Raw genomic sequence first — 24,949 nt, forward strand, 5'->3', positions numbered from 1 at the left:
CACTGGCTCCCGGTTAAATACATATAGTTCAAAATCCTCACCTATAAAGCTCACAATGGTCAGGCACCACAATATTTCAAAGAACTCATCGATCCCTACAATCTTAACAGAACAGTGTGTTCATAGTTTACAAAAATGTTTAGTCCTGAATATCAAAAGTTACAATAGGAGGCAGAGCGTTTAAGTTCTCCCGGCATCTGTCCTCGGGGGTGACACGCTCTGCACAGTCAAGACTAGATTAAAAACCTCTATGACAAAAGGTCACCCGACAAAGTAAAGAGGGTGAGAAGAGAACCCCTCCACCCAACCCCTCGGCGTGGTCACGCCACCAGGGCGAGTTAATTGCACAACCAAACACTGTTGTATATACAGTATATTATGTACACGTATTAGAGGCTAGTATTTTATAGAGAAAGGCTTTATTATGTGATGGGAGTTTAATTGTGTTTAAGTGCTTTGCATTATATGAAATGTCTTGTCGTATTTTACCGTTTTGCCTCATTCTAGTGTTGTTCTATAACCCACTGAGTATTTACTTTAATAAAGATTGTTATACATTTAAAACCCTCGTCTGTGGTCCTTCCAGGTTCGGACAACTCAGTCTTTTACTTAATTTCCATATATAAATGTTTAGGCATTTTGAGCAAAGATCCCAGGAGGAGAGAGATACAAAAGTCAGAATACGAAAGTGAGGCAAGAGGAGACACATGGGTAGGGATGGAGCTCATTAATTTATATCGATAACGATCAGGCTTAGAGCAATTTATATTATTTTGAGGAAAGACAGGAGACAATAAACTCTGAACAGAACCAGTATCTACTGGGGCAAATACTAGGGCAATTGACCTTTTTACCAATAAAATATTAAAGAAACTGTTAACAGGTTAATATATGTTCCGCCACTTTAAAAGCGTAATTGAGTTTACCCAGATAGTGCTGGTTGGCATTTATTGATTCACCTCTTGATTATTCAAACATGAACGGGCCACTACGCTCAACAAGCCCAAAGCTTGATAACGGGTACTCAATAAGTTTAAGGATTTTTCCTGGTATCGCTCCATCCCTACACAGCTTATTGATAACGGGTACTCAAGTTTAAGGATTTTGTTCGGGTATCGAGCTCCATCGCTACACATGGGTATCAACGTTTTATTGCTCATGGTCAAGCGGTCCATGAGCTATGCCCGTTTAAAGTTTGAATTTTCAGTTGAGTGCTATAGCGCCACCTATTGGACAATGGTTGTGGGCTTTGTGTCCTCGCCGTTTGGCATTGCCCTCTAGGTTGTCCTGATCAGATGGGGTGATGGGAAATCAGGGCAAATCGTCATTTTCAAATTATTGGGAGCCCAAAAAAAATAAAGGAGGGCTACCATATTGCCAAGTTTGACGAAAACCCGACAGCACAGTTCAGCCAGAACTAACATTTTTGGTGGAAGGAGAAGAGAAAAATAAGGGACCAAGAGTCCCTTCGGACTTGGTCCCTAAATAGACTTGTAACCCAACTGTAGGGAGTACAAACACAGTAAAGAACATGGGGGTTATCATCTATGAAAAGCAAACAATGAGCAGAAAATGAACCATGTAAATACAACAAATTGAGGGCACCGCAGGGAGTTGAACCCCGTTCTGGTAAACCAGGAGTACCACACCAGTGCCTTAGTTTTTGTTTATAATTTACAGGTCCAAATCAGTCATTAGTTTCAATTTTGCAATATAATAAAAAAAAAGAGAGAGCCTAAACACTCAATTTGAATCTTGACTATAATGATAGCCATGCTTATGTCTTTATACAATTGAAAGCCGGAAGACTCACTCCACAAATACCTTAAGGAAAACTCCTCAGACATAAACTAAGAAAATATTTTGTCATGCTCATAAAGTGCTGCAAAGTGCTAAAAGTGAAAAGTGCAGCAGAAAACGTTTGGGTCATAGGCCCATCGTCAATGCCAAAGTTTTAGCTGCAAATGGCAGCATAAATAAATCACATCAATACACACCACATAATGTGATGTTAACTGACACGATGAAGCTTGCACATTATAAGACATACATCACATCAACCAACATCACATACCTAGCCCTACCCTAACCCTAAGTTAATTATGTGATGTTGGGATGACATGATGAAGCCTTACTCACAAATGTGAAATGAGACAAGACATAAACACACATCACATACCGGGCCTGTGTTCATAGGTGATGTGGGCTTACGTAATGAAGCTTTACTCACAAATTAGATCTGATAATATAGCACGAACAATGGTCTTATGACCTAGATGTTTGCTGCTGCACTTTTCACTTCAAGCACTTTGAGCGCTTTATGAACATGAACAAAATAGATTTTCTTGGTCTCTGCCCAAGCAGTTGGCCTTTAGGTTTCCGTGGCGCAAGTATTTTTCTATCTAGTTGTCCCATGTAGGAAACATGGGGCAAGACTGTACAATTTATGCCATTTGTGGACGATTGACATAAATTATACGAGGTAGCAGCATTCTTTGCGCCCCAGTATTTGTCAGCAATATGAACATTAGTACACAACATGAACAGCAATAAAAACAATTCATATGGCGCAATGCCAACAGACGTGAATGACGAGCTAGCCGCAATTGCTGTGAAAAATCACCTTTAAAAAAAACCACATAAATGCACATCACATATCGGCCTGTGTTCATATCTGATGTGAACTGACGTGATGACGCTTTACTGGTAAATTACATGAAACAGCTCCAAATGAGAAACTGTACTCGAGACATGACCCGACTCACCCATACACTAGTGAAAAACTAGTGTCATAGATAGGAAAGAAAGAAATAAGAAATTACAATACAATAAAGCAAAATGCGATTAAAAACTCTGAGACCAAAAACAAATAACTTTATTAAAGCAAAGAAGAGAGAAAATATGAAGGTTGGGTAAAAACCTTGTACGTCCAAAATGGTTACTTTTATGGACCAAAACAACTGATCCAATATTATTAATATAATAATCTGTGTTCCAATGTTATTATTTAGTCACAAGCTCTTGCTGATACTTCACTGGTTTGAAAAACAGAATACTACATGTTAAATATTCAATAATGGATTATCTTTGCCTCATGAGATTGGCCATTTGGTACTTGTGTGTGACACTGTAGCATGACCAAGTAAGTTAATTAATTTACAAAAGGTTGAACTATGGAGATACAAGGTTTCTGCCCAACAGTCAAGGATAATAAACTACACTCACTTACCTTCAATATCAGCACTAAACAAAATACACACACACCAACGAAGGAAGCAAATGACACAGCGGCCATCATTTGCTTCCTCTTGTTAGTGTACACAGACCTACAGCATAGTAAGCTGTAAACACAGTGTTAAGGGGCTACATGCTACCATAATGACATAAGACATAAAGCACACACCTCCACATCACATAAAACACTAGTGAAGAACTAGGGAAAGATAGGCAAGAAGAAAGAAATTACCTAAATAAAATAAAGCAAAATGCGATTAAAAACTATGACAACAAAAAATAAACAACTTTATTAAAGAATAGAGAGGAGACACAAGAGAACATACATTATGTGATGTGGATGTGGACAGACTTTACCCGTAAATTATGTTAAACGATAAATAAATCACATGCCTCCACAAACATCACATAACTGTGATGTGGACTGGCATTATACACACAAATTAAGTGAAATTATACATGGCGCGAAAGACAACCTATGGTATGGTAGCATGTAGCCCACTTAAACAAGCAGCAGGAATCAGACGGTTAACTAACCTTCACTGATAACAGCACCCAGCAGTGGCAACAGCATAGAGTTCACCCAGCAGTGGCAACAGCATAGAGTTCACACCTCCAGTCCGCTTCACTTTCTGAAATGGCAGGGGAAAAGAAAATTAGTTGTCGGCCTACAGGATGACATTTTGGAAGTCATAACAGTCACTGACAGAGCTGTGTCACCATTATTACACACATTCTAGGGCTATAATCTGCCTTGTGCAACCATTTCTTTTATGAAGCCTAAAAGCTAAAAAGTTCTGTATGTAATTACCATGGGGGGCCTTCCGTCGCTCGGTTGAAGATAGCCGGTATTAATAGAGCCGCGTAGGTTGTATGGCACAATACGTCCCGAGCACCGTACGCCTCGTAATCTCAGGGAGCGTTCGTTGACACCGTTATTCGTTTCAGCTCAGCCGAGTAGACACTCCATTATCAATACCAGCTATCTCCTGAAGACTGCAGCCAAGGTCACCGCATGACACCAAGGTCACATGATCAACCTGTAAGACACAAACATACACCAACATTACTCTTTATCCAGATATTATACATTGTAGAAAACACATCTTTAGGAAATTCTTGCATTTTTCTTTTGCAACCAGATCTTATTTTAATGATGTTAGAGACAAAAAACACTCTCCTGGGGTTTTTATGCGTTTAGATATTTCAGTATTTAAAAGAGTCCATGATGTCATCATGGACACTGGGCTCACTTCCTTCCTGGACTAAATGTTGTCTCAGTAAGACAGCCCTCCCCCTATCCACAAGGAGGAGCAGTGGCCCAAAGCATTGTGGGAATTGTAGTTCAGGAAGGAAGTGAGCCCGGTGTCCATGACATCATGGAGTCCATGGACATGGACACTTTGAAATACTAAAACACATAAAAACCCCAGGAAAGTGTGTCTCAAAAATCATTCAAATAAGATCTGGTTGCAAAAGGGGTGAAGTGTCTGAGCCACAGTTACAACTTGTTTTACCATTATGTACTAAAGTAAAAGGGTATGGCATCAAAATGCACTTAAAAAATGACCAAATGTAGCTCATTACACAGAAATGTCCCATATCAAATGTTTGAAAGAAAAATTAATCTGAAAATAGCAGAACTACAATCTCACAATGCATTGCATCACAATGCATTGTGAGATTGTAGATCAGCTACTTCCAAATGGCCAAAATGTGGTTGTAGCTAGCCCAGTGGTAAATGGTGTAGCCAATGTAGCCAAAGGGATATTTTTTTTAAATAATCCAAATCTACAAAACAACTAGTAGTGTCCAAATAAAATATAAAAGTACAATATATTGTCCACAGTACTTCAGTAGATGTAATTATTTACTTTCCACCCGTTTGTTTGTTTGTTTGTTTATTTGTTTGTGTCTCAAAAAGTACCAACACATTCCTCATATTGTTGTCCTTTTAGAGTCACAATAAACAACCAACAGTCCTTCTAACAACACTAATATTAAAAAAAACAACAGAAGAACAGAGTTAATGTTGGCTAACAACCATGCGGTTCTAAAACAAACCTTACCTTGTTGCAGCTACGCCCCAAACACACTGCTACGGAACGCGTGCGGTTCCATTTTAAATCATAAGCCCCGACTACTGTATCCGGGTCTAGACCGTCGGTCATTGGTCCGTCAGAGTGTATGGATCACAGCTGTGTGGAAGGAAGCCGCACGCATGCGCGCGCACACACGACTGACAGACAGACAGACAGACAGACAGACAGACAGACAGACAGACAGTTGATGGACAGTTCAACATAATTAATCGGTTCACATTGCTGTCGGTCGGAGGAGGAGGAGGAGGAGGAGGAGGAGGAGGAGGATTTGCTGTGGTGAACGGAATGTTAGTCAAGTCAGTTACAGTTCCCACTGGGATTTCCTGACAGTGTGGGAGGGTGCCCCACTCCTGGGGAGGGAGTTGGCTGAGATCCAGGAAGGTGTTGCTGGCTGCAATGAATAAAGGTTGGGTTTTGGTTGGTATGTCTATCTATTAGTAAAGTAAATGAGGTGGTTGAATGGAGTGATAATAGTAGGCTAGCACTCTGAGATTCCTTGTGAATGAAAAGTGCATTATAAATAAAATTCATTATTATTATTATTATTATTATTATTATTATGAGTAGCTGTCTGCCTGCCTGCCCAATTGTCTATGAGTAGCTGTCTGTCTGTCTATGAGTAGCTGTCTGCCTTCCTGCCTGTCCAATTGTCCATGAGTAGCTGTCTGTCTGTCTATGAGTAGCTGTCTGCCTTCCTGCCTGTCCAATTGTCCATGAGTAGCTGTCTGCCTGCCTGTCCAATTCTCCATGAGTAGCTGTCTGTCTGCCTGTCTATGAGTAGCTGTCTGACTGCCTGCCTGTCCAATTCTCCATGAGTAGCTGTCTGTCTGTCTGCCTGTCTATGAGTAGCTGTCTGCCTGCCTGCCTGCCAGCCAGCAAGTTGGTTAACAGAAAATAAATTGTTATGGCTGAGTAAAATAAAATACAATAAAAATAGTATTTTATTTGCCTGAAAATAGATTACCCAGCTATGACCTTTTTCATGAAAAAAAATGAGTAGTGATATGGCTGACTGAGTAAAATAAAACAATCTACCTGAAAATAGATAGCTATAAGTGAAGAGCAATTTCCTCAATTTCCGCAATTACCATTTCCGCAATTTCCATTTCCGCAATTTCCGCAATTTCCATTTCCGCATTGCATCTCCCCCCCCCCCTCCCAAGCTTTTATTTTCGTTCGAGTAATAGTACAACTCTAATAGTATTACTTATAATAATGTAATTAAAGATAACTTCATTCAGATTTATTTATTTTTATTTCATTTTCCAGATTTTTTTTTCTTCTTTTTTTTAGATTTTCATTGGTGGGCCAGTCATAATGGTCCCGCGGGCCTGATGTGGCCCGCGGGCCTGAGGTTGAGTATCACTGCCGTACGATATGGGCTATAGCCCATGGTCCAAAATGATGAGAAACGAGGATAACTTTGTTTTTCAAAATTTCAAAAAACATGGGCTATAACCCATCGTTTTTGTCAAATTGCGGAATTGCGGAAATTGCGGAAATGGTAATTTCAGAAATTGCGGAAATTGCGGAATTTTTTTATCATTTTTTGATGAAATGATGAAAAACGGCGCGCTATAGTATGCCGTACGATATGGGCTATAGCCCATGGTCCAAAATGATGAGAAACGAGGCTAACTTTTTAGTGTAGTAACTTTATACCACTTGATAACATGTATCTCCACACATACACTATCAGAACAATGGGATCAATCTAGGTTGAAAATGGACAGGGAGTTTTCCCTAAAAACATCACATTAGGATGTGACAAAAAGCCAAACATACATCGACCTGCTTTACATCTCACGGCGTATGTGCATACGCCACACCGTTAAAAAACAATAAAAAAGGGTTCTGTGCAAGGAAGACAACACAATCATTTCATGAACATTGTTCTGTGAGGAAATTATATGGAAAAATACTAGCTCTGGTCCATAAGGAGAAGGACTTCTCCTTATGGACTTCTCCCCCATGCTATGGTACTTATAGCTCTGGTCCGTTAAAAGGAGTTCTCCATAACGCTATGTCACATAATGTATAGCATTAATGAGAAGTCCTTCTAAAGTCCCAACCACACCAAGTCCGAACCTTGCAACAGAAGCGTTTAAAGGTCAACGGCACCAATGCAACTCCTTGCAAATCAAGGAGTAGGCTATATTGGTGTGGTTGACCTTAAAACAGTTTTGTCGTAAGTAGTTGCAACTATGGTGTGGTTTGGGCTTAACGCTATGGACCAGAGCTATAAGTAACATAGTGTTAACACTATGGACCAGAGCTAACAGTAACATAAGGCTAAGGAGAAGTCCTTCTAACACCATGAAAATACTGCGGTTGCCAGGTATTGACATTGTAACACTTGCTGCTGTACACAAACTGTGCAATAATAAATCTGCCTCACACAACCAAACTGTCATCAAGACAACATTGGTACCGTTCTTTAAAAAACTTTGAGTATTACCTTCCCCGCTCAAAGTCTCAAACAACAAACAGTTGGCACTGGTGAAATGGAACAATGTTTTTGTCTTTTCTCTATACAATTCATTACAAAAATTAATTTTTTTAAATTGCTCCGATGATTTAACATCTGGTTTCTTCAAAATGTTCTCGTTTTCCATGTCATGTTTTGCACAGAGGTAGTGGCTATTTAGGTCAAAGGGGGAAAAAAGAGGACAAGTGAAAATGTAAAATCTCTCATAGAAAATGTTATTCTTTTAGTTTTTCTCTCTTTTCGTTTTGACCAGAGAGGAAAAATCTCAAAAGGAACAAAATATAAGTGAAAATCACTTTCACCTAGAAACTCCATTCACACTTTTTATTATTCAGCTTACTGTGGAGACACATGCTGGAACTTTTTACTTTGAAATGTTTTGTAGTTTCTGAGATATTTATCTTAAACGCCCAATGCATTCTCTATGGCAATAGCACAAACTTTGGCATGCTACTAGTCCTACATACCCGGTACTTACTTACACCTAGAAACCCCATTACAAACCTATTTAGGTTCATCTTACGATGGACATGTGTGCCTGAAAAGGAATCTTTGAAATGTTTCATAGTTTTAGAAATATAGTGCTTCCAAATTTGAGAAATGTACAATGGGGCTCAATGGCAGACACTGGCACGTCAAAAAAGCACTTTCACCCAGAAACTCCATTCACACTTTTTATAATTCAGCTTACTGTGGAGACACATGCTGGAACTTTTTACTTTGAAATGTTTTGTAGTTTCTGAGTTATTTAACTTGCCATTGAGAATGCATTGGGCGTTTAAGTTAAGTTAACCAAGGTTTCTCAATAAAAGCTCTCGTAGCCTGTAGCTTTTATTGAGAAAAATTGGTTTGAGGGAAAAGGAAATTGACGCCCCGTTGTTCCTGCCTGTCGCCTATCATCTGCTCCCGACAGGATCATATACCCTAAATGAAATGGTGCCCAAGCTAGATAAGAAGAGGAACCTGAATGGGTAGGGAGGCTACCTTGCAAGCCGAAGGTCCAGGGTTTGAATCCTGGTCCTGGCAATGTGTCAAGCCCCTAACTGCTCTTCTCTGGGAAGAGAAGTGTTACAGGCCTCACGATTGAGTTGCCTGATGGCAGAAGATATGTCCTGTGTTATGTTGCTTTCTTCAAAGCAGGCTGCAACCTGTCGGAGGAACGGAAGGGTCAACACACAAACCATGCTCACCCTAGTGCGATCTCCCCCTGGTGACGTGACTCAGTAACTACTATTACTATAGTTTGAACAAAACACAACTGGAATTGGCTTCTCTCAATAAAAGTACATAACATAAAATAAAAGCAAAACAACAATTGTGCACATACACTTAATTGTGAGTAAGTAACCTTTTGAGACGGTTCTGGACAACCGTGGGTCTCCCTGGAGGGGGTTTGGAATGCGTGTGTCGGTGGGGCGAACGGTTCACGAGTTACGTGGATTACAGCCGTACACACGTACGTACAGACAGACATGACGTACAGAGACATGGTGCATTTATAGATATAGAACACAAAACAGTATATAAGTATACAGTACTTGTCTTTTACTGCTACATCGATTAGCTCTGGTATGCTAGTGGTCAGTAAACAGGCAATGACCGAGATGGCCGAGAAGTGTTCTTGTGGACTGATTGAGAATTGATGAGTATCACTGCCGTGGCTGGATTGAACCTGCATTGGCCCTGTTTAGAGTGGTAGCCTAAGCCTGTTTAGAGTGGTAGCCTAAGCCTGTTTAGAGTGGTAGCCTAAGCCTGTTTAGAGTGGTAGCCTAAGCCTGTTTAGAGTGGTAGCCTAAGCCTGTTTAGAGTGGTAGCCTAAGCCTGTTTAGAGTGGTAGCCTAAGCCTGTTTAGAGTGGTAGCCTAAGCCTGTTTAGAGTGGTAGCCTAAGCCTGTTTAGAGTGGTAGCCTAAGCCTGTTTAGAGTGGTAGCCTAAGCCTATCCACGAAGGACATGCTTGCACGTTGCAGTACTTTAAAGTGTAGTTTCTGGATGTCTTCAAAACATGCTTCTGAATAAAGAGCAGAACAGGCCTAGTGGGATTTGAACACACAACCTACAGATCTTGCAATGCAGACAAGTGTCTTAAAACAGTGAGCTAGCCTACACACTATCACCTAAGACTTTTCATGTATTTCATGTCAACCAAGATATCCCGTACCATTTTTTTAAATAATTAAGTTAATGTTTTTTGGGGGGAAAATCTCAGGAATCAAACTTTTCAATTTATTCTCACATACAGTTAGAACTTTTGGCCCTGGCAGAGAAAGAAAGTCTGACAAAAGCTGAGCCTCTGCAGCTTTGGGAGTAAGAGATTTTATTGCAGGCACCAAAAGATAATAGGACGGATATGGCCAAAAACTTTCGACAGATTAAATGAAAAAGCGAGGAGCTGAGCTTAGTTTAAGATTTTTCTTTTTGTCATTCCCCATATGATACAGAAGAACATTGGATTTTACAAAAGGTTCCTCTTTATTGATTTGGGTTGACCAGGAAAAAACAAACGAACAAAACAAAAAAAAGAAGAAAATAAGAAAAAAATAATAAACACTTTCTTTACATTTGAAGAACAATAAATAGCGTCTGTTAATGAATATAATCAGTCATTATCTTAGAAAAGAGTTGAAACCCTGTGGAAAGTTGACAGTGGCATAGGACACACATTCTTACTGTGGCTGATTGGTTTTGGAAGCAGTTACTTCTGTAGAATTGTTTTTATATCACTGATTGAATTCATTAACACAGGATCTTTGTCGGTGCACATCGTAACCCATTCCTTTTCCTCTACATAATAATCAACACACATTTACAAAAAGATTTACAGCACTGCATTGTGGGAGATGGGAGTGCCCATCGGGATATTCTGTTACCATTCAACAAGAGGAAGAGATAAAAAAGCTATATATTCTTTCAGAGGGAACGATTTTTTAATTTCGACGTCAGGCCTAAATGGGTTAAGCTTACAGAAGAATCCATTCATCAACAGAACATCCTATAAAGGTACATACAGGTACAGTACATGGATTGCAATCATTTATTGTTCCTTGTTGTACACTTTTAAGGCAGCTGGTGCGATGTCACATGATAGGCAGGGACATTGTGATTTCAAAATATTTTAGATATAAAACCATATTATTGAAGTGACCGTGGTAAAATAATGGGTACCTTCCAATTGACTCAAAGTTAGTTTTCTGTTCCTCACAGCCCATAAATACTATTATTGAAAAGGGAATGCAATTATGGCATGTCCTGCCCCCCCCTTTCAATCCTCTGGGAGGGGTGGGATTTTTAGAGGTGACTGACACTGACCTGATCCAATCCGATAGCAGGACATCGTGAATGCAGGTGGCTGTGGGCTGCCGGCTGATGGAGATGCTTTAATATCAGAGTACGTCCCACCGGTCGTCAGAACCGGTAAGAATCAGAATGCTTGTTTCTGGACGAGGACGGGGAAGGGGACAGGGGGGCAACGTCAGTCATCGTTAATATGACCCCCACCCCTCACTCTCGATGTTATCCAACCAAAAAGAGTGGTCTCTCTCTCTCGCTCTCTCTCTCTGTCCATAACTCCCTTGATCTCTCCATTTCTCTTTTGCGCGCGCTCTTGTCCGCAGGTGTTGGTCGGATAAAGGGAAGCTCCTCACCTCTATCCTTTGATCCTGCCAGCCTCCTGTAGTCTCGGGGAGGTGTAGGCTGACGCGGCCAGACACATGGCCGCCTCGCAGAACCCTGGGAGGCCTGTGGGACCCGCCTTACCTGGGAGACCGGCCTCTCCGGCCGAGCCCTGAGGTCCTCTCTCGCCGGGCCGGCCGTCCCGAGCCACGCCGTCAATACCGGCAGGACCTGCGGAGTTGGAAAATGCATTTATTTGAATGCAGTGTTTTCATAAAAATATTTACTTAGGTCATACATTCCACAATTTCAAATGGGACATTCTGCATAATAGTCTTCTTTTACTTTGGGCATTTTAAGTACATTTTGATAACATTCTTTTTTTTACTAAATTTTTTACTCAATTTTACTTTAATTCCGAACTTTTACTCGTAACAGAGTACTTCTACATTCATACGTTCATGTAAGTACAAAATCAGACCTGTCTGAACTGAGTGGTGCTGTTACTACGGTACTGTACTGTACAAGCCTCTCTCTCCCTGGCCTCTCCGTGCGTGTGTGCGCGTACTATTTTACATTTGTTTTCAACCAGTGGTCCGGGGAACCCCGCCCACCCCCTTAGGCCTGCCTGTGGCATTAGTATTGTAGCCATATTTTATTTCTTAGCTTAGCCATTTCCTTTTTTGCGGTTTCACTCTGCAAGAGTCCACCCGTCTACGACAGGGTTAATTTCGTTGACTTAAACTATGACGTTGATTACCTTTTTTCACTGACAAAATTAAATCTAAGCTATCATGACAAGAAATAGGACCAAATGTATTGACAATTTCATCAACAAATTCAAACTAGACTAAAATCTTAGTGGAGAAAACATCCAGCAGAACTCATTCAGTAGAATGGCTGTTTCCGCTATTTTCAGCATGTAACCAAGTGTACAATCAGACATTACGATGCCAACAAGGCCCGCCAAAATAAGTTTATGTTGACAAAATCTGTATCTGTAATATGTAAATCTTATATTTATTTGACTAAAACTAAACCATTTCAGATGACTAAAATGTGACGAAAATCGAATGGAATTTTGATCAAAAGACTGACTAAAACTAAATAGAAATGTGCTGGTCAACACTGGTCTACGAGCGTGTCTGTGTGTATTTGTGAGTGTCTGCTGGATCAGTGGTGTTTGTTCTTTGACATTTTATACTTAATCATAAGTAATCTGATAATCATAGACAACTGACTGACATCATAAATGACTGAGGCACCTGAAGTCTGAACTTCACTGGAACCACGCTGTTCCTACGCAAATCCCGAGATCCACATAAATTGACTTTTTGTGGGAGTGCTTACCTGGTATTCCTGGAGGTCCAGGTGCCCCTGGGTGTGGTTTGCCAGGATCTCCTCTATCTCCCTTCAGTCCTCTCTTTCCTGGGGGAGGGGAAGGCACGTTTGAATGTTCAAACCTGACAATGTATGTCCTCTCAAACTTCGCAAAAGGAGAGGGTGAAAGGCAGTATAGCCGCCAGATGGCTTTGACGGGTGGGTGGGCGGGTGGGCGAGCGGGTGGGTGGGTGGGTGAGCAGTTGGGTGGGTGGGTGGTGGGTGAGCGGGTGGTGGGTTGGTCGAGTGGTTGGGTGGGTGGTGGGTGGGTGAGCGGGTGGGTGGGTGGGTGAGCAGTTGGGTGGGTGGTGGGTGGGTGAGCGGGTGGTGGGTTGGTCGAGTGGTTGGGTGGGTGGTGGGTGGGTGAGCGGGTGGGTGGGTGGGTGAGCAGTTGGGTGGGTGGTGGGTGGGTGAGCGGGTGGTGGGTTGGTCGAGTGGTTGGGTGGGTGGTGGGTGGGTGAGCGGGTGGGTGAGCAGTTGGGTGGGTGGTGGGTGGGTGAGCGGGTGGTGGGTTGGTCGAGTGGTTGGGTGGGTGGTGGGTGGGTGAGCGGGTGGGTGAGCAGTTGGGTGGGTGGTGGGTGGGTGAGCGGGTGGTGGGTTGGTCGAGCAGTTGGGTGGGTGGGTGGGTGGGTGAGCGGGTGGGTGAGCAGTTGGGTGGGTGGTGGGTGGGTGAGCGGGTGGTGGGTTGGTCGAGCAGTTGGGTGGGTGGGTGGGTGGGTGAGCGGGTGGTGGGTTGGTCGAGCAGTTGGGTGGGTGGGTGGGTGGGTGAGCGGGTGGGTGGGTGGGTGAACATGAAGGCTAGCATCACTATTCTGGGGCAAAGAGAGGTGTAGACTACTGAAATAAGTATCAGACCCCGGGGAGGACGCCGGTCAACTGAAAAACAATCTGGTTTAAGTGGATTGCCGTGATTTTTTCCCCCACCCTAAAACATGATCATCATGGTATTATTATTCTGATACCTGTCCATTCAAACTCTAGACGGGCCTGCCCTAAAAGTCTTTAGTGCAGCCGCGCCCGGCAGCCGGCAAAAACTAGAGTTCTCAACAGGCTCGAAAATTAAGGCCTGGCCCTCATCAAACCCTGTACACTCAAGAGAATGTCCAACCTTAGATCTCCATATATGGAGCTGACCTGTTCTGACCTCATCAAACCCTGTACACTCAAGAGAATGTCCCCGCTACCAACCTTGGATCTCTATGTATGGAGCTGACCTGTTCTGACATTCCATATGTTGATCTCAGCAAACCCTGTACACTCAAGACATGCTCCTTATATGGCCAGAACAGAATTCATTCCATGTTGATCTGACCCCCCATGCCAAAGCGCTAGTGCTCGCCCTGCAGTCTGCCGTCAACGAGGTGGATGCGTACACGTGACCTTTAGAGGGCGAGGCCGCGCTTAGGTCGCCCTTAGGCGTCTTACTGGTTATTATATAAGGGGGAAGGTTTTTCAAAACAGTGTACAGTATTTGTTAAATACAAAGACACGTCCACCAGTTCATTAAATATGTCTGGTTTGCCTGGTGGGTGGTTATGGGTGGTGATCCACCCAACAGCTGTTGGGTGCGGATGATAAAGGAGGAGGGGTTAGGGGAGGGGATGATATTGTGATGTCACTATATCAGGGCTCAAGTGGTGTCAAGGTTTCAGCCTCTAAATACAAAGGGAAGACATCATTGCACACAGCAACCACACCAATGGGTCTAACAAAGTACTGTCACCTCATATACAATACAAAAATCATGGCACTCACACAAACAGCCTCGCTACACACACTCCACTACAGCGGACAATGTCGTGTAAATGCTCCGATAGCTTCTTCAAGCACACACATCTACCTTTGAGTCCGGTGTTTCCGATCTGCCCATGTCCTCCGAACATGCCGGGGATGCCGCGAGCCCCGTTGAGGCCGTGCGGTCCCTGGGAGCCAGGGGCCCCCGGGGGCCCAGGAGGGCCAGGGGGTCCCATGACGCCCGCTCCTCCCAACGCTGCCCTCTTAGCGCTCACTGCTACTGCCGCTAGCCTCTCTGAGAAAGGAAGACATAGCGGGCACATTATTTCATAGTGGAAAAATAAATAAATAAAATGATTTAGATGAAATTACGTTTGACGAGAGCCAACGTGATTGCTTGGGAAGCTTGGGATTAAAGTGGTTTTGGTAAATGAGCTCATCAAATGGGACTAATTTGACATCAAAGATAGATATTGGGATAGTCTTGCTGCTCACCCTGCAGCATCTTCAGCACCACCTCTATAATATGCTGGTCTGACGCGTCTCGGCCCTGTGGAGAGAAACGAACGGGGATGAGCATCTCAAGCCATATTTCAATTATAGTGAAAATAGCAGATCTACAAGCTGATGTGACGCGCTGTGAGCTTGCAGATCTACTATTCTCCACTATTCAGCATTGTACGACTAGATATACATCTGGCTTACATGGGTTTTGTATCACTAGGGCTGTATCATGGAGAGTTCGGGCAGCTATGCGGCCTCACACCTACGTAGTGGTCTGGCCGATATGTTTGAGTCATAGTGTGTCGAGTACACATTGTACCTCTGTGTTCTTTTTGTGCCCATATATGGAGATTTATGATGATCATATTATGTGCATAGACAACCGCAAAATGCCTTTACAGTATATCGGGTATGTTTATGGTTATGTCTGAGTCAGAGTGACGTGACCATAGTCTAAGACTCTTGCCTATATATGGGCGTATGGAGTTTGTTTATGGTGTTCCCCTCCTTTAGGCCAATTTTAATATATTGGTCTGACCAATATACAGGAGAGAGGGAGGGAGCTTTACACTATCTCCACAAAACACACTGGACCAAGGTATATCAGACCAGATATTAGTAGTCGGTAGCAGTCTCCCCAAACCCACCGATGATCCCTGGATGCCTGACTTGCCGGCTACACCTCTCTCCCCGTTGAGCCCTCTCGGGCCAGGTAGACCCGCTGGGCCCTGGTCTCCTGGTTTGCCAGAGTCACCCGTGGGGCCATTGTGTCCAGGATCACCCCGCACTCCTTGCTGTGGAGAAGCAGCCAGAGAGAGAGAGAGAGAGAGGAGAGAGAGAGAGAGAGAGAGAGAGAGAGAGAGAGAGAGAGAGGAGAGAGAGAGAGAGAGAGAGAGAAGGAGAGAGAGAGAGAAGGAGAGCACGAGGGGTAATAGTTAATAGATGGAGTTGCAAGACCAGAGGAAAAGTATGTTAGAAGGCCGTAGGGAGCACTGAAGGAAATTGAACATTGGAAACAAAACAAGGTACGAACGAACAAGGGCAACATGGTGTACATTAGTGGTTTTCCACCCGTGGTCCTTGAGGGGTACCAGGTGGTCCCCAGCTATATAGGAGTTAGTAACCAAATAGACCCTTATTAGATCTTAAACTCCCAAGAGTTAAATTATTGTTAAACGACTGCATTACCTTATTTACAAGTCTACACAATTAGAGAATGTAGAAGAATTGTTATTTTCTTTTGGGTCAGAGAGTCTAACTGTCACCAGATGGTGGTCCGTGGCTCAAATGGCCAAATAAATAATAGGCCTTGATAGGAAAAGGGTACATAGTTGAGACACATGCCCATCCATTCTAAAGGGTACATAGTTGAGACACATGCCCATCCATTCTAAAAGAGTACATAGTTGAGACACATGCCCATCCATTCTAAAAGGGTACATAGTTGAGACACATGCCCATCCATTCTAAAAGGGTACATAGTTGAGACACATGCCCATCCATTCTAAAAGGGTACATAGTTGAGACACATGCCCATCCATTCTAAAAGGGTACATAGTTGAGACACATGCCCATCCATTCTACGACCAATAGTTCAGACGTTGAGTGCAAGAATATGCTAATAACCCGATCCGATCCCGATACCACCATTTCTGTGTTAGCCGATACCAGTGTTGTGATCTCGTGTTGTGTTTATAGCTATCTAACTATATATATATATCTCGTGTTGTGTTTATAGCTATCTAACTATATATATATATATCTCGTGTTGTTTATAGCTATCTAGCTATATATCTCGTGTTGTGTTCATAGCAGACTCCTCACTCATATGTGCACTTGCAGACATCCAATGCATGAGGTTTCATGGCCTTACCAAGTACAGTGACTCATTTCAGGCCGAGTGACATAAATACATGCAGTACACAGACAGACAAACAGGCAGCCTCATTCCAACAGTTTCACTTCAATCGCTTCACGGCTCATCTACTGTAATTAACCCATTTTGGGTGGGAACCCCATTTGGTGTTTTAAGCATCATGTTATGCTTTAGCTATTGGAAAATAGCAGATCTACAAGCTCATAGCGCACCACCGAGTGGCGCGCTATGAGCTTGTAGGTCTGCTATTTTTGAAAAGTCGGAAAATGTGGCGTAGGATTTTGAAGCCTTTTTTTTTAATCGACCTCCGTCCAAAATGCGTTAAGGAAAGCAGTTATAACACTGTGTAGAACACCCACGAAAGAAGGAATGGGGAAGGGAGGGAGGGAAAAGAGGGACTAATAACGCAAGGTCAGGCATAAGGAAGGATCCATCATTCTTACACCCAATCCTCTATCTAAGGTAAGACAAAGCAAACTCCATGCTTTCTTTCTGTCAATAAGTTGGAAAGATACTTCTCAACATGTTTCAAACTGTGCTCACCTGTCCTTTGGGACCGGGTTCACCAGACAGACCCTGAAAAGAGGAAGAAGAAACACCTTTTTATTTATTATGATGAGGACACACCTTTTCACTGCCTTGATACCTTATATTTGTACAGGATGTTCTGTTCTGGTAAATCGTTGTAATTGGCTGCTTTCCGATGAAAAGGGGTTGTTTTCCAACAATGCAGGTGATTTGCACAGCAATTGATTTCCAGTTGACTACAGTTGTACAGTACATAAGCATGAATTAAAAGTTTCCTGAAATAAAGGAATTAATGATTGAGCATTGTCATTGTGGTTTGTTAATGGGGTTGTCTTACCGGTTCACCTTTCTCCCCTTCCAATCCCTCAACACCAGGGTCACCCTAACGCACACACAGAGAAAGAGACAGGTGGGTTAAGGACATGTGTGTAGTCAGTTAAAGGGATATTTCACTTTCAAACTTTTATTTGAAAGTGAAACAATGGTAAGTAATGGGAAAATCACGGCCCCCCCTCGCCCTTTAGAAGAGCATTCAAATGCTAGGGTGTGTGATTTTTCCATTCCTTTTTTCATTTTATATATGATTTAATGTGAATTGTATTTGAAAGTGAAATATCCCTTTAACACATTTAGTACCGGAACTGCATCAAAATAAAGGCGTTGCTTGCGCCGGAGTAATCGCCAGAGTAGTGATCGCTTCCATTTTGAAAGCCATGAACCGGAAATACTTTCTTAAAAAAGTTGACTGACAAAGTGCCATCACAATCTCCGATCATCTTAATATATTTATATACGCTACAAAAAGAGTTCATATTTTGCGGGAGAGACGGATGAGGAGCAGAAACGCAGCGCCAGCATATCGATCCATTCATCACCACGGAGAGCGCCCTGGATGAGGAGATACGAGTCATTCTTTCCGCCGCGCTAACATGGGAGTCAATGACAAGCTAATAGTTTCACAGAGCGTTAGCATACGGCAAGCGAAAAGCGAAATGCCAAAAAAAAAAAAAGTAATTATTCTGAATATTATTATCTCGCCCGCGTCGTTTGGACGTCGCTAGGACGTCCACAGACGTCTAAGGCACCTCTCGGTTCCAATCCTTATGACGTTTCAGGACGTATTATGTACAAAATGTGTTAAGGACAGGCATGTGTGATCAGTTAAGGACAGGCGTGTGCGTATGCGTGTGTGTGTGTGTGTGTGTGTGTGTGCGCGCGTGTGCGCGTGTGTGTGTGTGTGTGTGTGTGTGTGTGTGTGTGTGTGTGTGTGTGCGTGCATGTGTGCGTACATGCATGTGTGTGTGTGGCCTGGTCAGATAAGGACATGTGTGGTCGTTTAAGGACAGGTGTGTTGACCTTAACAACACTATCTGATTGACTTCAGCACGGAGTTGAGATGCATGAAAGGTCACTACTCACAAAGTCGCCCTTTCCACCCACTTTCCCTTGGAAGCCCTGCATGGGAAGAGAGATGGTACAACAGTCACAAATAATCTGTAATCTATAACACAAAGTCACACACGGAAGAGAGGCAAGGACACAATATTGATTCAAGCCTGTGTTGCCACAGACCAACAAAGTGAGAAAGATGCACTTTTGTCTGGAAAACATGAGAGATGATGACTGTAAGATTATCATTTATATTGCTTATGCTGCCCCCAATAGTGATTCTCTGTCAATTTATGAGGGAGATATTTATGGGTAAACACTGCCCCCAATGGATAAAGGTATGAAACTGAGTAAATACCTGCAATCAATACACGTGCATGCACATACACACACACACACACACACACACACACACGCACACGCACACGCACACGCACACGCACACGCACACACCTTGTCGCCCTTGGTTCCAGTGAGGCCCTGAGGACCTGGAACGCCCATGGGTCCTCTCATTCCGGTGATTCCCTGTGAGGAGAAATGAGGAATGGACAGTGAGACCACATAATGCACAATACATGAACTATGTATAATGTCATGCCGTGCTCTACCCGGCAACTGTTTTGTCACAGTTGCCTCTCGTGGGTACATGATTACGGTTAAGCACATAAGCCCCATTTCAGTCAGATAACTCACAAATAGATTTAACCAATATTTATTATAGAATGAAAATACAAGTTTGCATATAATGTTTTATCTTGGCGTTCGGCAACATTTTCCTCCCTGCTCGGCACAATTAAACACCAACATTAAACATTAAGAGCAGGGCGACAGATACTATACAATAACAACCTCCCATGGGGAACAGAAATAGCAGAGCCCACCGGTGGTGCTGGGGTGGAAGGTGGGAGCAAACAACTCATAACAACAACCAGGAACCATATGCAGAAGGAAGGCAGGAAGGTGAGCTCAAATACCCCGCCCAATTGGTCAGCTGACTGCCACATCAGCGTATGACATGTGGGCCTTGCAAACACTGTATAAAGCCACATAGTAATGCAGCATATTAACCCCTTGAGTATAATGCGGGCCCTTGAGCATAGCATGAAGCCGCTTGAGTATATCTGACTGAACTAACTCCGCAAGCTATGTCAGAAGCAGCGAGTGCATAATCTGGCAACGGCATGAGGCCGGGGGGAGACCGGCAGCTGCCGGAGTAGGTGGATGGATTATGACAGCTCCGTTCCGATGCTCTGTCGGTCCGTTCGGCAGCCGCGCTCCAGACGCCGCAACTGCCGGTAGCAGCCGCTGCGCTGCCAGGGGGGAGGGGCAGCATGTGCCGGGGGATTATGTCACTCCACCGCCGCTCCATCTCGAGGCCGACGCTTCACGTAGCAACAGCCGCGGCGCTGCCAGGAGAAGGGGCGGCAGCTGCCGGGGGAAACTGGGGGGGGATTATGACACTCGACTGCCGCTCGCTTCCGTGGCAGTGCGTGTGGTCCGACATGCGTTGCGTTGTGCTTGCGGTTATGGTTAGAGTAAGGGTTTGGGGTATAGTGTTATGGTTAGGGTAAGGGTTTGGGGTAGAGTGTTATGGTTAGGGTAAGGGTTTGGGGTACAGTGTTATGGTTAGGGTAAGGGTTTGGGGTACAGTGTTATGGTTAGGGTAAGGGTTTGGGGTACAGTGTTATGGTTAGGGTAAGGGTTTGGGGTAGAGTGTTATGGTTAGGGTAAGGGTTTGGGGTAGAGTGTTATGGTTAGGGTAAGGGTTTGGGGTACAGTGTTATGGTTAGGGTAAGGGTTTGGGGTACAGTGTTATGGTTAGGGTAAGGGTTTGGGGTAGAGTGTTATGGTTAGGGTAAGGGTTTGGGGTACAGTGTTATGGTTAGGGTAAGGGTTTGGGGTAGACTGTTATGGTTAGGGTAAGGGTTTGGGGTAGAGTGTTATGGTTAGGGTAAGGGTTTGGGGTAGAGTGTCGGACTGATATGATGCCGCCGAGAAACACTACCGACTGCCGCGGGTGTTCCACGGCAGGTGCCACTGCCGGAAAATGCACTCACTCTCTCACAGCTACGTATCATATACATTTAATACCATTTTAATTCTGGTATGAAAATGTATAATACATACACATGCGTACATGTGTATATACAAGCACATGCACGCACACGTGTACGCACGCACTACATATAGTATGTACATTTGTGCACAAATAATAGGTCTAATAACTTACAGCCTTGCCCACGATTCCCTGTGGCCCAACGTTTCCTCTCTGACCTCGGTCACCCTATAGGAAAGAGACAGAAACAACATACTGTAGTAGCAGTAAAAAAAAAATGCAGCTTTGTCATGCACTGATGACAGGGGATGTCGATTCACGTTATCAATATCACAGTATTTGGTCCAAAATAGCGTGATATGGAACAGTCCATATCGCCCAGCCCTAATTTATGTAACTGTTTTTTTCCACACACTTATGATGACCATAGACTTATGACCAAATTGACTTATGAGCATTTGCCGTAGCACTTGCCATAGCCCCAGCAACCTTACAGGCGTATGCAAAGGCTAAACTTATGCAACATAGATAGCATTTTATGTAGGCTTTACTCTCTACTAGTCCTTACCCGTTCTGAATATATGAACAGCAAATGATGTTCAGTGTGGGTAATGTGATGTAATAGATCACATTACTGATAGGGGGGAATTGTTTACAGATGGTGTTGGGAAGTTGGGTTGGGCACAAAAGTAGGCTAATTACACACCGTAGGGCCGTAGTTTTCAATAAAAAAGGTATTTGAATCCACTCTGTCTCGGAATCCTCCATTGTAAATGCGGTAAATGCGCAACAAAACATTGGCCGCGCCCCTAGCGGCCAGGGTTCTCTTGCGCATTTACAATGGAGAGAAAACCAAGATGGCCGCCAGATTCCGAGACAGAGTATGGACAGAGTGGATTAAAATACCTTTTTTATTGAAAACTACGGTCCTATACGGTGTGTAATTGTTTGACGCACACCCACCGGACAAGTGGGGCAAACGAAAAAGCAGTTTGTATTTTGCATTTGTACAAGATAAGAGTGATTTTGAGGCACAAACGTTGCTCTGCGCGACCATATTTGGGTGTAGCTTGTTTAGACTCTCGTAGAGAAATTCGTCAGAATTGAAAAAACCTCTACGAGAGTCTAAATGTTTGGGCTAGGTCTGATGCCTGCCTGGGGGCGGTGTGGAAAAGGGGAGGTGCGTTGGAGGGGGAATGTTGCGTGGAAAACTGTGTCCCAGTATTAATCAGTGTCCCTCCCAACATGCATTTCACTGGTGACACGTGATTTGCGGGGAGAGTTGTTTTTGACACAAATTTAATTTAATTAAGATGATTGTTAGAATGTTTGGCGTGTGTAATGCAGGGCAGATTGAGGTTGGAGGACAGGGCTGTGTGGCGCTAGGTTCCGTGAGGCTGTCCGTGCATTGTGGCGTTGTGAGGAGGCACTTTGCTCTATGCGGAAGTGGACAGACAGACAGACAGACAGCGGTTCTTGAATTTAATAATGATAGTATATACGCATAGTTTCATTATATAGATATTCCACTATTCCAGGTTCTTAGCTCATGTATGATTCATGATGACTATTTTGATGTATTTGATGTATTACCATGTTTTTGTTCTTGCTTACTGTAAATCGCTCTGGATTCAGAGCATCTACCACATGCCTAAATTGTGAATTCAACGTCTGCAGAACATTTCTACATCCCCTTACCTTAGGTCCAGGAACACCCTCCATACCAGCTTCACCAGGAAGACCAGGCTCGCCCTATACGAGAAAAAGGTCAAAGTGTTTTTATTTGCTTTTAAGTTAAATGTTTTCAACTACCGTAGAAACTTTAAACAAATGTAAGTTCGTCAAATTGCTATGTATTTTGTGTCGGTGGTCTGGATCGCCATCAGACCCCCCAAAACATATAGCATTTCTCGGGCTCTAGTTGTCAGGAAAGTGAAGAGATGGTGGAGGACCTGTGGTTAAGTGGTCATGTTGACCCAAGATCTGATCTGCTGTACCCACACGTAGGACGGGGGTGTTTAGTGTGTGTTTTCCTACCAGAGGTCCTGAGGCGCCGGCCGACCCAACGAAACCTCTGGGTCCAGACTCCCCCTGACGAGAGAGAAGAACAATGATGTTGTAAAGAAACACACCGTGGTGCACTGTACTACTACTACTTATGTACAAATTTGAGTTACTTTATACTCAAGTATTTCCAATTTCCAGTGCTTTTACTTCTACTCAGAGGCAAATATTGTACTTTTATTCACTACAATTATAGTTACTATAGTAGTAGTTACTTTGTAGTTTGTTACTTTGTTTGATTTGTATTATCAAACATACATTAACCACTTCAGCCATTTGAAAATAAGTGATCTACAAGCTCACAAAGACGTGGAAATCTGACATTCTTCATAGTGAGTACTTTCTACTGTTGGTACTTTAAGTACATTTTGATGCCAATACTTTTGGTATACTTTATACGTTTACTTGAGTACATTTTTAATTCTGGACTTTTACTTTCACAGAGCATTTCTTTATTGCAGTAATGACACTTTTAGTAACACAATGGAGTACTTTTTTCCACCACTGTAAACAACAAAGTGAAAAAGCAATAAAAAGGTGTATACAGTATGCCACCTCATGGCCTTACCTTCCCTCCAGGCCCGCCCTTTGTTCCTGGGCTTCCAGGCAAGCCCTGAAAACACAATGAGCAACATAAGAACATGCTAGCAGAATGTTAATAATGCATTGAACTTGTATCCTATAGGACTGTATTGTGTTTAAATAGATTGCAATTACTATATATGAAAACATTAACCAAACTCGGCGAAACCGTAGGGTTAGATTAAGATTAGTACCCTAGCCTGCCAAACCCGGAATTCTCGATTTTCCAGGGTTTATATTCTTTAATCCATGTTTTTATCCGATCGAATCGTTAGCTACCGTTCATTAGCACAACAGACCAAGTGGGACAGTGGCCATTTTGAAGATGTGTGTGCATCCACTTGCATTGTATACAGTAGGCTGCATTCAAAGCCCTCTATCTCAGAAACGACATTGAGGGGACGTTTCTGGGGAAGGAACGGCCTGTAGCAGGCGCTGTGATACGCGCGGTCAGGTTTTTCCACCACCGACCGAGAGAACAACAACTGGTCATGACACCACACACAGCATTTTGTCATCGTAACATGCGATTACGGATATATCTTCAAAGTAAGTGTTACGCGTGATAAAACCTTGGCAATACGCTATCGAGGGATTCATTAATGCTGGCGGGAATTGTGTTAAGATAATCAGTGTGCAAACTGCGAATGCACGGAAGTGCGTGCGTGCGTGGTTATATATCAATTACACCTACAGGAAGAACACATGTTTGATGTGACAGCCCCTGTCATAGCTTGAAATATTGCCTTACGGTGATAGTCCTGAATGTGTGTGTGTGTGTGTGTGTGTGTGTGTGTATGTGTGTGTGTGTGTGTGTGTGTGTGTGTGTGTGTGTGTGTGTGTGTGTGTGTGTGTGCGCGCGCTGTACGTGCATGTGAGCTTTGCCACAGGACAGCAGGATATATGACAGGCTACGTTACGTTGTGAGTCTGCAGCCGTGACACGGCAGTGACAATCATGGACCATGAGTGTGCACCTCATGCTCCATTACCCCTTGGTCAATGGCGTGCACATGCACACGCACGTCACCCACCCACACACACACGCCTAACTGGAAGTGTGCGCACACGCACATGCACGCACATATATTATACTCTCATACAACCTGGTTTGATGGTGATAAATCGCTCGCGGTGGGAGGGAGAGGGCTATTTCAAGGTGGTTTAAATTCTAAAACAGCTCGGGTGAGGGGGTCATTGTTAAAGCTGGATGACTGCCCAGAAAACAAACCCGACCCAAGGCAAAAAGAAATGCACAGCAGCAGGCTGGCCGTGTTGTTGGCTTGTTCTCCTCCCTGCCTCTCTCTCTGCCGACTGCTCCCGACTCCGCTGAATAGTGGAATAGCTCTCTGCAGTCTGACCTCTTACGTGGTCTGGGCGACAATGAGCTGATGCGGACGAGG

General features: G+C 43.5%; 1 protein-coding gene across 1 annotated transcript in view; it reads right to left on the reverse strand.

Moving 5' to 3' along the window:
- Positions 1-10,108: 10,108 nt before the first annotated feature.
- The window catches only part of col9a2 (procollagen, type IX, alpha 2), a 35,160-nt gene continuing 20,319 nt past the window's right edge, over positions 10,109-24,949 (reverse strand). The window contains exons 20-32 of the mRNA XM_080787744.1: positions 23,534-23,578; positions 22,939-22,992; positions 22,600-22,653; positions 21,076-21,129; positions 19,299-19,370; positions 18,876-18,911; positions 17,794-17,838; positions 17,472-17,504; positions 15,700-15,846; positions 15,044-15,098; positions 14,655-14,843; positions 12,785-12,862; positions 10,109-11,665 (exon numbers count right to left, since the gene is read on the reverse strand). Of these exons, the coding sequence (XP_080643870.1) occupies positions 11,469-11,665; positions 12,785-12,862; positions 14,655-14,843; positions 15,044-15,098; positions 15,700-15,846; positions 17,472-17,504; positions 17,794-17,838; positions 18,876-18,911; positions 19,299-19,370; positions 21,076-21,129; positions 22,600-22,653; positions 22,939-22,992; positions 23,534-23,578 (1,059 nt within the window). The 3' untranslated portion in view covers positions 10,109-11,468. The remainder of the gene's footprint in view (positions 11,666-12,784; positions 12,863-14,654; positions 14,844-15,043; positions 15,099-15,699; positions 15,847-17,471; positions 17,505-17,793; positions 17,839-18,875; positions 18,912-19,298; positions 19,371-21,075; positions 21,130-22,599; positions 22,654-22,938; positions 22,993-23,533; positions 23,579-24,949) is intronic.

This window comes from Protomyctophum bolini (genome assembly GCF_963924005.1).
Source record: "Protomyctophum bolini genome assembly, chromosome: 17".
NCBI classification, from domain to species: Eukaryota; Metazoa; Chordata; class Actinopteri; order Myctophiformes; family Myctophidae; genus Protomyctophum; species Protomyctophum bolini.